The sequence below is a fragment of the Rhinopithecus roxellana genome, chromosome 12 (assembly GCF_007565055.1).
Source record: "Rhinopithecus roxellana isolate Shanxi Qingling chromosome 12, ASM756505v1, whole genome shotgun sequence".
Taxonomy (NCBI): domain Eukaryota; kingdom Metazoa; phylum Chordata; class Mammalia; order Primates; family Cercopithecidae; genus Rhinopithecus; species Rhinopithecus roxellana.
Window position 1 is genome coordinate 27,202,126 of NC_044560.1, and position 15,943 is coordinate 27,218,068.

General features: G+C 52.2%; 1 protein-coding gene across 1 annotated transcript; it reads left to right on the forward strand.

Annotated features, from left to right (window-relative positions):
* The first annotated feature begins 6,244 nt into the window (after window positions 1-6,244).
* CTRC (chymotrypsin C) lies at window positions 6,245-14,622 on the forward strand. The gene is made up of 8 exons (XM_010370075.2): window positions 6,245-6,394; window positions 8,198-8,289; window positions 8,391-8,488; window positions 10,350-10,475; window positions 11,318-11,454; window positions 12,496-12,641; window positions 13,464-13,616; window positions 14,546-14,622. Exons 1-8 carry the CDS (start codon window positions 6,355-6,357, stop codon window positions 14,558-14,560), a joined length of 807 nt encoding a protein of 268 aa, XP_010368377.1. The 5' UTR covers window positions 6,245-6,354; the 3' UTR covers window positions 14,561-14,622.
* Window positions 14,623-15,943: the final 1,321 nt, after the last annotated feature.

The following is a 15,943-nucleotide window of genomic DNA, read 5'->3' on the forward strand; positions in this document are numbered from 1 at the left end:
CTTTTTGCTTTTTTTTTTCCCCCTTCTCACCTTCCCTTCTCCCCTGCCCGCCCGCCCCCCCAAAAAAAAAAAAAAAAAAAAAAAAAAAAAAAAAAAAAAAAGCTACTTCTTCATTCCGTGGTACGATTATTTTTTTTAACTAAAAAGATAAAATTCTATATTCTTATGTGTGTATGGTTCTTGATGGTGAGTGGGCAGGGGAATGACAAGGTCACCTGGGTGTGGGGACAGTGGTATCAGAGCTTGGGAGGAGAGGGGACCCGCCCCAGTGGAGGAGGTTGGTGTTTGATGCCCAGACGCTGTCACCAGGCACGAGTCTACACGCTTTGTGTATATTAACTCATTTGAATCCTTGCAACCAGCCCATGCAAGGGGTGATATTTTTATTCCTCTTTTACAGATAAGAACAGATAAGAACACCGCTGGGCGCGGTGACTCACACCTGTAATCCCAGCTCTTTGGGAGGCCAAGGTGGGTGGATCACCTGAGGTCAGGAGTGCGAGACCAGCCTGGCCAACATGGTGGAACCCCATCTCCACCAAAAATACAAAAATTAGCCGGGCGTGGTGGCACATGCCTGCAATCTCAGCTACTCAGGAGGCTGAGGCCGGAGAATTGCTTGAACCCGGGAGGCAGAGGTTGCAGTCAGCCAAGATCGCGCCATTGCACTCCAGCCTGGGTGACAAAGAGATTTATCTCAAAAACAAAACAAAACAAAACAGGGAGGCCTGGAAAGTCTCTCCGAGACACACAGGCGAGTGGGGCGGCAAGAGGCAGGGCCCAGGCTGTGGAGGTCACGGCTCGCAAACCTGCCAGGTGAGCAGAGAGGAGGGGCTGCCTCTCTCCACAAGGCCACACGGTGGCCAGCAGTGGCATTAAGGCCCTGGGAATTGTGGCTTGTGCACCCCAGAGACCCCCAAGCACCCTTGCCAGGGAGACACCCAACGTCTTCCACAGGCTGGGAAACCCCAGGGGTGATGGGGCGGACACCAGCAGCTCTCTGTGTGTGGCTTTAGACAGATCAGGTCCCCACTGGGTCTCAGTCTCCCCATCTATTCCATGCGAGGGTGGGCAAGGGTCTGAGGTCTTCCCAGGCAGGGTGTGGGAGCTGGAGTTTGGATTAGGCTGGGCATCGTTGCCCCCAGGTGGCCAGGGGTGGTACTACAGCAGCCAGGATGCCTGGGGAAGGCAGTGTCCTCCCCACGTGCTAGCCAGGGTCTGAGACTGTACGCCACCACCAACTTGGGACTTTCAGTTCCACACTGCCTTTCAAAACGCCTTCCCCGAGGGAGGAACCTCTGCATCCCTGACATCCTGCTGGAAAGGGCTTCAGGAACAAGGGACAGGGACGCTGAAAGAATGCACGGTGGTTCACACCTGTAATCCCAGCACTTTGGGAGGCCGAGGGGGAAGGATCACTTGAAGCCAGGAATTCAAGACCAGTCTGGGCAACATAGTGAGACCTGATCTCTACAAAATATAATAACAAATCATACTGAAAAGGAAGCCACTAATGGTTATGGCCATGGGCCTCGAGTCTTTGGACCGTGAGAGACCAGGGCCAGGTGTCCCATGCCAGGGTCCTCCACCAAGGGTCTCAGCCTGTCGGGAGCTCCCAGCCTTGGCCTGCACAAGACCCCCACTCCCAGCTCTGGCAGAGAAAGGAGGTTGAGGCGGGAAGGGACCTGCAGTGATCCTAGCACCAAGAGAGAGGACTCCTTAAACCCCCCCCAGGGCTGGGCACCGTGTCTCATGCCCGTAATCCCAGCAGTTTTGGAGGCTGAGGTAGAAGGATCACTTGAGTCCAGTAGTTTAAGACTAGCCTGGGCAACATAGCGAGACCTCATCTCTAGAAAAAAATTTAAAACAACTAGCTGGGCAGCTACGCAGGAGGCTCAGGAGGGGGATCACTTAAGCCCAGAAGTTCAAGGCTGCAGAGAGCTATGATCGCGCCACTGCGCTCCAGCCTGAGAGACAGAGCAAGACCCTGTCACTTAAAAAACAAAAAACAAAAAAAACCCTCCCAGGTTCCCTCTTCTCATTAAACCTCCCTGCATTGAGTCCCAGCTCCAAATCCCTATGGAACCCCCAGCCTCTCTCTCTGAATTGTTAACCCCTCGTTGAACACCAACCCCTCATTGGGCCCCACGTCCCTGTCTAACCCCCAGTGCTTCCATCTGGTTTGGAGGAGAAGCCCTGCCAGCCCCTCAGCTGGCCCCTTAGTGGGCCTCACCCGAGATGTAACAGCTGCCGCCCGAGAGTCCTGTCCCAGCGGCCAGAAAATCCCAGTCCCGTCAGTGACACCTGCCTCTTTTCTCAGGCTCTTACCCGCCCCACCCCCACCTTGGCATTGCTCCTTCTGAGGCCCTAGGGCACCACCTGACCACGTCCCCCACCCCTTTCCAGCTGCCTCTGCCAAGTCGGCCCTGGTTATTTTTCCAGCACAGTCTGGCCCCAAGTGGCTCAAGGACTTTGAAGTCCTGGGTCCTGGGAGACCCCACTCCAGGCCCTGAAAATCCCAGGGTTCAGCAGTGGGACGGGGGTGGATTCTGGCATTCTCTCACCCTCGAGGCCTCAGATTCATTTAGGACACGGATTCTGTACAGAAGGAATCCTTTCCCCGCCTGCCCCCCATCAGACTTCCACCAGAACCAGTCTCTTCTCCACAAGGGCGCAGAACTCCATGCCCTTGGCCCATCTCTCCAAGGGAGACTATCTCCAAGGAACACACCCTGTCCAGCAGGAAGCTCCCCACGGCTGAACAGGTCTTATTATCTCTATGTTCCCAATCCTATCATGGGGCCTGCACACAGTAGTTGCTCAGTGAATGTGGGAGGAATGAATGAGTGAATGATGTTTTCTGGGTATTCGGTATGTCAGTGACTCACAGCCCAGGCAAACGAAACAGTCACTTCTTTAAATATGCAAGTTAGGCCAGGCGTGGTGGCTCACACCTATAATCCCAGCACTTTGGGAGGCCAAAGGGGATGGATCACTTGAGGTCAGGAGTTTGAGACCAGCCTGGCCAACATGGTGAAACCCCTGGTTGGTGCCGCATTATATAAAAGGCCGCTCCCTGTAGATGTCTCAAAACAAGCAAGTTTCCCTATAGCTGAGCAGCCAGCAACCTGCCTCCAAAAAAGGTCAGTTCCTCTGTGAACCTTCAAAAAGCTAACAATAACTCTCTTCACCTGGCACCTCCTCATCAATCCATTTGGCTATTTCTATGTTCGTGTGTATATTTGAACGTGTGGCCCATGGCTCTGCTTGGCTCTACACATAACCGAATGCTTTATATATATTATGTCATTGGCGTGTGCATATTTGTGGACGTGGAGGAGCATGTGTGTGCATGTGTGTGTGTGCATGTGTTTGCGTGCGTGTGTGTGCATATGTGTGTGCATATGTGTGTGTGTGTGTATGTCACCTGTTCATGTATACTTGTGAATCCATGGGTATGTACACACGGCTGAGATGCGTGCTAAGAAGTTGCTGTATCTCTGAGTATAAATTCATGAGCTCCTACGAGGAGAAGCCCAGTTAATTCATCTTCCCAGATTGATCAAGGGATATGAGAGAAACTGAGGCTCAAAGAGGTTGCTCAGGGTCTGGGTCATCCATTCTGTCACTGACTGAGTGACAGAAACCAGGTGTCTTGCCTCCCGCCTTCACACCCTGCTGATTTCCAAGACCTGTCACCCAGCTCAAGCCATATCTCTGCTTATGTTCCCAGTCTCTAAACTAGAATGACCCTTTGCAAGGCTTGGCAACCAAAAGCCCTGGGTCTGAAGCAGACTGGGCAGTAGCCACTGATAAACCTGCATCATGCACGACCAACCTCCAAAATGAAACAGAAAATTCCCCACAGCCTGAAAGCCCCAGACACCCCAGGACTGAGGTCACCACAGTGAACAGAGCCCCCAGTGCACATTCCCAGTCCTTGTCTGTGTATCTTTCTTAAAACATTCAACCTATTGATTTTTGTATTACCAAAGTGACATAGGTTTGTTTTAAAAAAGAATTTAAGCTGCATAAAAATGCGTAAGCTAGAGGCCAGGCACGGTGGCTCATGCCTGTAATCCCAGCACTTTGGGAGGCCGAGGTGAGTGGATCACTTGAGGTCAGGAGTTCGAGACCAGCCTGGCCAACATAATGAAATCCTGTCTCTACAAAAGGAACAAAAATTAGCCAGGTTAGTGGCACTGGGCCCAGCTACTCAGCAGACTGAGGTAGGAGAATTGCTTGAACCTGGGAGGCAGAGGTTGCAGTGAGCCAAGATCGTACCACTACACTCCAGCCTGGGAGACAGAGCGAGACTCCATCTCAAAAAAAAAGAAAATAAACAGCATGGCCAACATGGTGAAATCTGGTCTCTACTACAAATGCAAAAATTAGCCAGGCATGGTGGTGGCATCTATCATCCCAGCTACTCAGGAGGCTGAGGAAGGAGAATTGCTTGAACCTAGGGGTAGAGGTTGCAGTGAGCTGAGATCGTGCCACTGCACTCCAGCCTGGGCCACACAGCGAGACTCTCAAAAAAAAAAAAAAAAAAAAAAAAAAAAAAAAAAAAACAAAGTGTAAAGTGTAAGTTAGAATCATCCTTCACCCCCAGATCACCATTATGAATGGTGGGGTGCCTAGTGCTCTGAACTTTTCTAACAGGAAATAATTCCTAAGGTGGCCAGTAGGCCCAGCTCAGAAAATGACCTTCAAGGGGAGCTCGGTATGAGTAGAGGGAAAAAGGAGCACAGAATCTAACCAACCAGGCTGAGGCCAGGCCTTGGGGTGAATGGATCAAACCACATGTTCCAAGGGATGGCCAACCCCAAATGCCAGAGGCTCTGATGGAACTTCTGTCACTCAGTACTTTGGGCCCTCAGAACTGCCACTGACCTTGACATTCAAGTCACAGAATCGTAGGACTGAAAGAAGCCTGAAAGTCCATCTGGTCCTATCTGCCCATTTTAGAGATGGGGAAACTGAGGACCTACAACTAAGCTGACTCCAGGAAGGAATCTGGCCATCTAAGCACCTTCCAGAGCCTGCTGAGCCTCTGCCTCCAACCACAGCGCTGGAGGCAGGTGCAGGAGTGCACCAAGCCCAGGCAATTAGAAAGATGAGACAGAAAGAGAGCCAGGAAGTGATCTAATAGCACTAGAAAGGCAGAGAAGGAGCAGTGTGTCTCCACAGCTTGAAGCCCCAGGCTGGTGTTAGAAGCTCCACCTTCAAAGTCTGGCTCTGCTGCCGCCCAGCCGTGTGACCCTAGACGGTCACTTACCCGCTGAGTCTCAGCTTCCTCACTTTTATTTTTTTTTTTAGAGACAAGGTCTTGTTCCGTCACCCGCTCTGGAATGCAGCGTGGCACGATCATGGCTCACTGCGGCCTCGAACTCCTGGGCTCAAGCGATCCTTCTGCCTTGGCCTCAGGAGTAGCTGGGAGTAAAGGCATGCGCCACTGTGCCTGGTCCTTTCCCATCACATCTCAGAGCAGATAATCGTGTCTATTTCATGTTGTTGGAAGAATTAAGTGAGATAATGCAAGAAGAATTGAGCGCAATGCCTGACACACAGTAAGTGCCCAATAAATAACTAAAAAAGGTAGCGGCCTGTAATCACACCTGCAATCCTAGCACTTTGGGAGGCTGAGGTAGGCAGATTGCCTAAGCTCAGGAGTTTGAGACCACCCTAGGCAGCATGGTGAAACCCTGTCTCTACTAAAAAAAAAAAAAAAAATGGTGGCACACATCTGTAGTCCCAGCTACTTGGGAGGCTGAGACAGGAGAATCGCTTGAACTCGCGAGGCGGAGGTTGTAGTGAGCTGAGATTCCAGCCTGGGTGACAGAGCAAGACCCCGTTCTAAAAATAAATAAATAAATAAAATACAAAAAATTAGCCCTGTGTGGTGGCAGGCGCCTGTAGTCCCAGCTACACGGGAGCTAAGGCACGAGAATCGCTTGAGCCCGGGAGGTGGAGGTTGTAGTGAGCTGAGACTGCACCACTGCACTTCAGCCTGGGCGACAGAGCAAGATTCCGTCTCCAAATAAATAAATAAATAAATAGTATAAGGTAGGGAGAGAGAATGAACACACACGTCAAGCAGAGTGGGGTGGGGGATGCCAAAAAGCACTGCAACTCACAATTTTCTGTTTCAGGATATTTGGAAAATCCACACTTCTGAAAAAGCCCCATCTCCCGCCCGAATTAAACAGTAACCACCCAAGGTCGGGGAAAGGGCCTTATCAGAGCAGGTTTCTCTCCAAGGGGCGGTTTGGCCTTGACCAGGTGACTCACCGGCTCTTGCCTATAAGTGTGCCCAGCCCATCCTGAGGGTCAGCTAGTCCTGAGCATCCAACCATGTTGGGCATCACTGTCCTCGCTGCGCTCCTGGCCTGTGGTAAGTGGTGGGGTGGGGCTGCAGCCTGCAGGCTGTGAGCTCGGGTTGGCCTCCAGGGCAAGGACGGGAGGGGGGTGGGGGGCCTCTGCTCTCCAGGTAAGACACTTTGGGGTCTCCTGTGGGTTCAGATGCTACCAACCAGCTGTGTGTCAGACAAGCCACAGCCTGCCTAGCAACTCTGTTTCCACATCTGCAGAACAGGGAAGATGATCTGACGTGTCCCCAGTGAGAAACGAGGTGTGGAAAGCAGCACACAAGGGGCAGGGACACGTGACGACTCACCCTGGGTTCACCCCAGGGACCATCGGGGTCTGCCTTTCCCAGCACCCTCTCTCCCTTGGGGATTCTCCATTCCATCATTTTGGTGGCATTTTCCCAGATTAGGAGCCCAGGGACTTGGCTTAAATGCCACATCTTCTCTGCAGGACCTAGAAAAGTCATTTCACCTCTCTAAATCTCACTGGCTTTTTCGCCAAAAGACAGCACTTAATGAAGAGTCCTTCCAGCTAACAACAACAACAACACTAATAATAGCAGCTCCTGTTTTCTGTGTATTTACTATGCGCCAGGTGCTGTGCTAGGACCCTTACATGTAGGAGCCAATTCGATTCTCAAAACAACCTTAAGAGGTAGGGTCTATTGGCAGGTACGGTGGCTCACGCCTGTAATCGCAGCACTTTGTGAGGCCGAGGTGGGTGGATCACTTGAGATCAGGAGTTCCAGACCAGCCTGGCCAACATGGTGAAACCCCATCGCTACCAAAAATACAAAAAATACAAAAATTAGCCAGGCGTGGTGGTGGGTGCCTGTAATCCCAGCTACTCAGGAGGCTGAGGCAGGAGAGTCGCTTGAACCCAGGAGGAGGAGGTTGCAGTGAGCCAACATCGTGCCATCGAACTCCAGCCTGGGCAACAAGAGTGAAACTCCATCTCAAAAAAAAAGAAAAGAAAAGAAAAGAAAAAGAAAAAGAGGTAGGGTCTATTAATAGCCCCATTTTACAGATGAGGACATCGAGGTTCAGTGCGACTTAGTATCTTGCCTGACATCACATGGCAGGTTAGTGGAAGAGGCAGAATTTGAGTCCACGTCTGTCTCGCGGAACAGCACGTGCTCTTGACCGCTCCACACAGCTTCCCAGCTGTAACAGTGGACTTCGTGCTCTCTCACACACACACCATGATGCAGGGGCCTAAAAAGCGACAGAAGAACACAGGTGTACCAGGCACTCGCACACATGCCAGCCACATTTTTTTTTTTCTTTTGAGATGGAGTTTTGCTCTTGTCACCCAGGCTGGAGTGCAATGGCACGATCTCAGCACACTGCAACCTCTGTCTCCCGGGCTCAAGTGATTCTCCTGCCTCAGCCTCCCGAGTGGCTGGGGTTACAAGCATGCGCCACCACGCCTGGCTAATTTTTGTATTTTTAGTAGAGACAGGGTTTCGCCATGTTGGCCAGGCTGGTCTCAAACTCCTGACCTCAAGGGATCCGCCTGCCTCGGCCTCCCAAAGTGCTGGGATTACAGGTGTGAGCCACCACGCCTGACCAAACGCTTTCTTTTCTATGTGTTGTCTAATTCAGTTCTCAGGACAAACTCACCGGGTTAGTGTGATTCTTCACATTTCACAGAAAGGGAAAACGAGGTCTAGAGACCTGGGTGGTTTCCCCCTGTCACACAGTAAAATATCAACCCCGTGTCTGCCCAGCCCCAAATCTGTGCTCCTTCCACCTGCCCACCCTCCCACTTGTTTCCCCGTGGGCGGCCAGCCCCACTCACCAGCTCTCCTGGCCTCCTGTCTCCCCAGCCTCCAGCTGCGGGGTGCCCAGCTTCCCGCCCAACCTATCCGCCCGTGTGGTGGGAGGAGAGACTGCCCGGCCCCACAGCTGGCCCTGGCAGGTAAGCCTGTGTGGGGCTGGGAGGTGGAGATAGAGAGGCTGGTGGGGTGAGGGTCCCAGGGACCCGCGCGTTGACACACAGCCCTCCCCACCCTCCTGCAGATCTCCCTCCAGTACCTCAAGAACAACACGTGGTGGCACACGTGCGGGGGGACCTTGATCGCCAGCAACTTCGTCCTCACCGCCGCCCACTGCATCAGGTGTGCGGGGGTGATACCCTGAGACCTGGCCATCACCCGGGCGCGGGAGCCTGATACTCTGCTTTTACTGAGCAGCTTCTCCACACTCCAGGCACTGGGCTCCAGAAGCTACTCACACCCAGTAGCTCATTTATTCAGTCAAGTATTTATCGTGCATCTACTATGTGCCAGGAACCAACAGTGAAGACAAAGTCTGTGCTCTCGGGAAGCTTACATTTTTGTGGCAGGCAAAGCGGCAGACAGCTAAACAAGATATTACATCTCGGGTGATTTTAAAAAAGAATAATAATAATAATAAGGTATTGGCCAGGTGCAGTGGCTCACGCCTGTAATCATAGCACTCTGGGAGGCCGAGGCAGGTGGCAGGAGTTCAAGACCAGCCTGGCCAAGATAGTAAAACCCCGTCTCTACTGAAAATACAAAAATTAGCCAGATGTGATGACGGGCACCTGTAATCCCAGCTACTTGGGAGGCTAAGGTAGGAGAATCACTTGATCCCAGGAGGTGGAGGTTACAGTGAGCCGAGATGGCGCCCATGTATCCAGCCTGGGCAACAGAGCAAGACTCTATCTCAAAAAAAAAAATAACAAATAAAAATAAGGTCAGAAGAAGAAAAACAGAATGAGGGGTTCTATTTTTAAAGGGATGGCCAGGGGAAGAGCTGAAAGGGGGATATTTGGCAAATATTTGGGACATTTCAGAGAGCTAAAAGGGGGTTACTGGGGCAAAGGCCTGAAGGAAGTGAGGGAGGAAATCATGGGTCTAGGGGAGGGGTGTTCCAGGTGGAGGGAACAGCCATGCAGAGGCTTGGAGAAGAGATCTGTCAGTATGGTTGAGAAGTAACGAGGAAGCCAGTATGGCAGCGGCAGCGTGCGCTAGAGGAGAGTGGGAGGAGGGGAGCTAGAGAGGAAATAAGTGCAGGTCAGTGTCAGGACCTTGGCTTTGACCCTGAGAAAGAGGGAGCTCTTGGAAGGGTTTCTGAGCAAAGGAGAGTTGTGGGCTGACATATTTTTATATATTCCATAAAATATTTTTAATATAGTTTATTAAATATATATATTGCCATATATTTCATTTTATGTATTTCATATATAATTTTTTTTTTTTTTTTTTTGGTAGAGACAGAGTCTCATTCAGTGGCGCCTTCATGGCTCACTGTAGCCTGGACCTCCTGAGCTCAAGCGATCCTCCCACCTCAGCCTCCTGAATATATAAGACCCCTCCTGGGTCTCTAAGCACACACCACCAGGCACTCCCAGCTAATTTTTCATCTTGGTTTTGTTTGTTTGTTTTTTAACTTAGAAGCCCAAACCTCACCACAAGTTTTCTGTTTTTTGTAGAGATGGGGATTTGCCATGTAGCCCAGGCTGGTCTCAAACTCCTGGCCTCAAGCAATCCTCAGGTCTCAGCTTCCCAAAGTGCTGGGATTACAGGCGTGAGCCATTGCACCTGGCCTGAGATATTTTTAAACCCACACCACTGGGTTCGGAATAGACAGGAGTAGGCCAGCGTACAAGTGAGGGGCAGTTAGGTGGATGCCGCAACTCTGCAGGCAAGAGCGGTGGAAGCTTGGATGAGTTTATTCTCACAGCCGCACTGGGAGTATGTTCCAGTATTGACTCCCCCTTACAGATGAGGGAACTGAGGCACGAGGCTACACAGCCAGGAGCAGCAAGCTCACAACATGAACCCAAGTCCCTTGACCCCAAGTCCTAGGCCCTTTCCCCTCACCCTGGGAAAGAACAATGGGGACACTCTCTTCCCCCGAAATGAGTCCCACCAAAGCCCCAAGCTCCCTCTCTACCCCACTGGCTGGCAGGACCAGGGGGCCACCCTGACCTGGTCCCTTTCCTCTGCCCAGCAACGACCGGACCTACCGTGTGGCCCTGGGAAAGCACAACCTGGAGGTGGAAGATGAGGAAGGATCCCTGATTGTGGGTGTGGACACCATCTATGTCCATGAGAAATGGATCTCCTTACTGGTACTGTGAGTGACAAACTGCCCATCCCACAGCCGCTGGGGGCAGTGTGGAAGGAGGGGTCCCCAAGACAGAGCCGCAGAGCCTGTCGCATCCCACACCTGACACCCCATCCTCACCCTGGACAGCCAGCGAATGACTCTCTTACACAAAATGGCAAAATGCTGAGTGGAGACAAATACCCCTCGTATCCCCTTCATTGGCCAAGACTCCCAGGAAGGTGCACAAGGAAGGCCCCCCACAGTGTCTCTTCAGAGGCTGGGCCAGGGCTAACCTTTACTGAGTGCCTACTGTATGCCCACATTGCAATGGACACTTTATATGTCATCTGTTATGCAATCCTCACAACAGCCCTGGACAAATAACCGAGGTTCAGAGAGGTTAAGAAATGTGTCCCAGGTCACACAGCCCACTTTGTGGCAGAACTAGGAATCAAACCAGGTATGTCTGGGGAGGCCAGCTTGTATGCCTGTAACATGAAAATATTAAAACTGGCATCTGCAGGTGCCATCTTTGGCATTAGAGTTCTCAACTTGCTATAGCTTCTGTTTCAATGGGCGCACAGCCAGCAGTGGTTTCCAACACTTCCACCCCCACCTCCCTCTGTTAACCCTTTCCCGAGGTGATGACATGTGAGAAGAAGCCGTCAACAGGGCGGGTGATCATGTTAGATGGTGAATTGTTCGTCCCCACATCCCCGAAGGTCAAGAAGCAGCTGGCAGTCAGGATGTTCGTGAAGGACCCCTGAGCACCCTGGGCCTGACTCCCAACTCACAGCCGGAGCCCCTTAGCCTGGACTTGTGGGGCCAGGGTCCTCCTGCCCACTCACCCTCTCCACTTTGGATTCCAGCAACGACATTGCCCTCATCAAGCTTGCAGAGCACGTGGAGCTGAGTGACACCATCCAGGTGGCCTGCCTGCCGGAGAAGGACTCCCTGCTCCCCAACGACTACCCCTGCTATGTCACTGGCTGGGGCCGCCTCTGGAGTGAGTATCGTCCCTGGCAAATCCCGAGAGCCTTCCTGAAGGAAGCAGCATGCCACCCACTTTCCCTTTCTGCCTTCAAATTTTCATGTCTTTGTAAACTTTGTAACAATAACAGCTACTATTTATTAAGTACATACCATGTGACAGACACTAACAAGGGTCTCTGAGAGATGTGGTGAGGTTTAGACGAGTTAGAATTTGTCAAGTGCTCAGAACAGCACTTGGCACATATTAAGTGCAGCATAAATAAACGAAAATAAACCATTTAGGGGTTGGGGGTGACATCTACCGTATACCATATGCCCAAATAGATCCCAGTGGAATTAAAAGTTAAATGCAAATCATGAAACTGTGGGATACTTAGAAGAAAATGCAGATCGCTATTTAGAAAATCCTGGGGGAGAAGCCAGGTGTGGTGGCTCACGCCTGTCATCCCAACATTTTAGGAAGCTGAGGAGGAAAGACGAGTTGGGGCCAGGAGTTCAAGACCAGCCTGGGCAACATAGTGAGAACCTGTCTCTACAAAAAAAAATGTTTTAAATAGCACCGTATGGTGGTGTGTACCTGTAGTCCCAAACTACACAGGAGACTGAGACGAGAGGATCACTTGAGCCCAGGGGTTTGAAGCTGCATTGAGCTGTGATCTTTCCAGCCTGAGCAAGAGTGAGACCTTGTATCAAAAAATTTAAAAAAAAAAAAAAAAAAAGGAAAGAAAAAAAGAAAATCTTGGGGGTGGGAAAGGCTTTTAAATGTGTGACAGCAAAGACAGAGACCTGCAAGAAATGATTGACAACTAAACCCCCAGAATCCAATTTAAAGACAATTCAACTCAACGCTGTAGCTTCCTTCTGCCGGCAGCCTGCTCCTGGCCCTCTGGGACCTGGGCTTGCCTCTTGATGAAGGGCAGGTGTGTGGTCTGCACAGCGTCTCAGCTGGTGCTCCCCTGGGTCCCGTCCCAGGCCTCTGCTCCCTGAAGGCCTGGGGAGGGGCTGGGCTGGGCTGCCCGGCTGCCTCCCTGGTCACTGCTCACTCTCTCCCCAGCCGACGGCCCCATTGCTGATGAGCTGCAGCAGGGCCTGCAGCGTGTGGTGGATCACGCCACGTGCTCCAGGTTTGACTGGTGGGGCTTCAGGGTGAGGAAAACCATGGTGTGTGCTGGGGGCGATGGCGTCATCTCAGCCTGCAACGTGAGTGACTAGGTTCTGCACCTTGTCCCTACTCCAAGTGGCCAAGAAGACGTGGGAGGAGGGGGGTATGATGGACCAAACCCTTCCCCTGGGAGGAGAGTGAGCGAGCCCTGGCTGGGCCAAGCAGGCTCAGGGTAAGCCCATCACCCCTCCAGCACTGTGGTGAGAGCATGAGCATTGAGCATGAGTATCTGAGTTCAAGCCCCAGTCCCACCATTTATGAGCTGCGGAACCTTGGGAAGGCCGTTGAACCTCTGACCTCAGTTTTTCCATCTGTAAAATGGAGTTACAGTAACCACTTCACAGGGTTAGGATTAAATGAGTTTAAAGGATGCAGAAGAGGCCTCACTGAAGTTTCTACACATGTTCCTCCATGCCATTTGCTCCACCAGTCCAGGGAGACCAGAACCAAAAACATCTGAGATAATCAGGGAATGTCCTGTTTTCACACACACAACCCTTTCCCCATTCTCGCCCTCCTTCCTCACCTTCTCAGGCCTCTAGCACAGCTACCAGCATCCTCACTGCTCTGAGTAGCTCACAGAGTCTTAGACAAGGGGACCTGAACAGCTAGGGAAACTGAGGCATGGAGCGGAGTAACATCATCCCAAGATCACACAGCAAACCAAGAGCTAGTCGGACACCCCAAGGCAGCCCCAAACCACACTTCCTCTGCCTCCCTCACCATGGGAAGTCTGAGGCCAAAGCTGTCTACTAACTAAGGCTGAGAAACCAACCCACATCCCCCACCCCAACCCAGCCCTGCTTCCCAAGCCTGCCTCTCGGGGGCCTGGTGGCTGATGCCCTCCCGGTCTGATGCAGGGGGACTCCGGTGGCCCACTGAACTGCCAGCTAGAGAACGGTTCCTGGGAGGTGTTTGGCATCGTCAGCTTTGGCTCCTCGCAGGGCTGCAACACCCTCAAGAAGCCGGTAGTCTATACCCGGGTGTCCGCCTACATCGACTGGATCAACGAGGTGGGTGCCGCCTCCACAGCTGTCCCTGCACCTGTCAGCCCCTCCCCCTCACTCGCCCACCCCCTCACTCATTCATGCATTTATTCATTCATTCATTTATTCACTTACTCATTCGCTCATTCCTGCCCTTATTCACTCATTCATGCATTTAGTCACTCACTCATTCATGCATTTATTCACTCATTCATGCATTTATTCACTCATTCATTCATGCATTTATTCACTCATTCAGCATTTATTCACTCATTCACACATTTATTCATTCATTTATTCACTTATTCATTCACTCATTCTTGCATTTATTCACTCGTTCATGCATTTATTCACTCATTCTTGCATTTATTCACTCATTTATGCATTTAATCACTCATTCTTGCATTTATTCACTCATTCATGCATTTAGTCAGTCATTCATTTGCTCATTCAGTGATTCATTCATGCACTTATTCACACATTCACTCTCTCATTCCAGAAATATTGGTTGAGTGCTTCCAGTAGGAGGCCTTAAGTTGGGTCCCAATAAGGATACAGTCATCGACTCCTCCATCCATCCATCCACTGCCTTCATCAAGCACTTATGTCCCTATCCAGGCCCCACACCAGTCTCCCCCAAAACCTGACCCTCTGAGACTGTGGCCCAGCAGAGGAGACAGATGGTGTGGATGGCCATTTATCATCTTGAGAGGGGAACAGAGGGTCACCCTGGGCTGGGGGCTTCCCCACTGGGGACAGGGTGTGTTCCAAGACCCCTTTGCACAATAACCTGAAATGCTGAGGGGCTCAGACCCCTTGGACAGGGATAAGGCTGGCATGTGAAGGCTGGGGGCCGCCGGCCACGTCCCCATGGACCCACCCTCCGGGCAGAGCCTTGTGCCGCCCCAGAAGATGGCACAGCTCTGAGTCCCTCACACTGTTCTCTGCTCCTCCAGAAAATACAGCTGTGACTTGTTGCTGGGAGCGGCGACAGGGAGTCCCTGCAAGAGCAATAAACTTACTTCTCCCAGGGCGGCCTGGATCCTTGATTTGCGCGGCCTCTAACTGTTGCTTCCCAGCTCTCTGGTGCTGCCCCTTTCCACACTATGCAGCCAACAAGAGAGCCCACTCAGCCAGTTTCCCCCACCCTGCATTAGACAAGTGGGGAAATGGAGGCCCGGAGAGAGGGCCAAGGAAGGAGCCTCCTGGGGCATTAATGGGAGGCAGGGGGCTAGGGGTGGAGAGTCCAGGGAGTCTTGCGTGAAGCTGGAGGGGATGGGAGTTAAGGACTCATCAGACACCTTCCCCACTCCATCTCACAAGCTGTGAACAGGTGAGACGCTGATGAAATCACTCGCTTCTCTGATCCTACCTCCACCGAGGGGCCTGGCAGGTCCTCACGGCCCCCAGCTGCAGATGGAAGACAGGGTCTCCCCAAGAGCAGCCTCCTCCAGGCCATAAGAGGATGGCCAAAGCTCAGGGACAACCACTCCTGGGGAAGGGGCTCCCTAGCAGGGACCCCCCCAACCCACCCCGCAGCACAGACCCCACAGCTGTTGTTGGCAGGGGCTCTCTGCTTTGAGATGTGTTTAGTGAGCCGGCCCCTGTGTCCTGCCCTGTGCTGGGCATGGTGAGGGTAAAGGAAGAGGAGGAGACCCCAGCATCACCCTCAGGAGACACACGTTTGAAGAAGGCAATGGTTTCCACACAGAATCACAGTGGTCAGAGCTGGATATGCTTTCATTGCATTAGACAGGTGGGGAAACTGAGGCCCAGAGAGAGGAAGGAGTTGGGACAACCGGCAATGCCTGATCCAGCAGAAGAGAGTTCTCCTGAGGCTGACAAGAGGCCAAGAGGAGCCAGAGATGAGACAGACCCAGTGTCCGGGGAGGGACACGCCAGGGGGATCGGACCCTGATGATGGGGGTGGCCAGAGATGAGAGGGACCCAGTGTCCAGGGAGGGACATGCCAGGGGGATCAGACCCTGGTGATGGGGGCCTCTGGCCTGGCATGCTCCTGGGAATGTCCTGTTCTGTGGAGGTGCCCTCAGCCCCGCCTCTGGAACCCTCGCTGGAGAGCCCTCAGCTGCAGCTGCCTCAGACTGGCCCAAGAGTTCTCCCTTTTCTCCACCAGACTTTGTCCCTTGGGAGTGGGGACCATGGTGTGACTCCCACACCCCAGTGATGCCAAGGCAAGTCTCAGGAAAGACTTGACTTACTCGACAAGAAGTGGGGGCTACAGGGAGCCCAGCACCACCCAGACCCGGGAATCCAGGATGGGGGGACCCCAGCTGTGCAGGAGACAGACCAGTAAATAGATCATTAAATTCCCTGGTATACGTTTGAAAACAGAA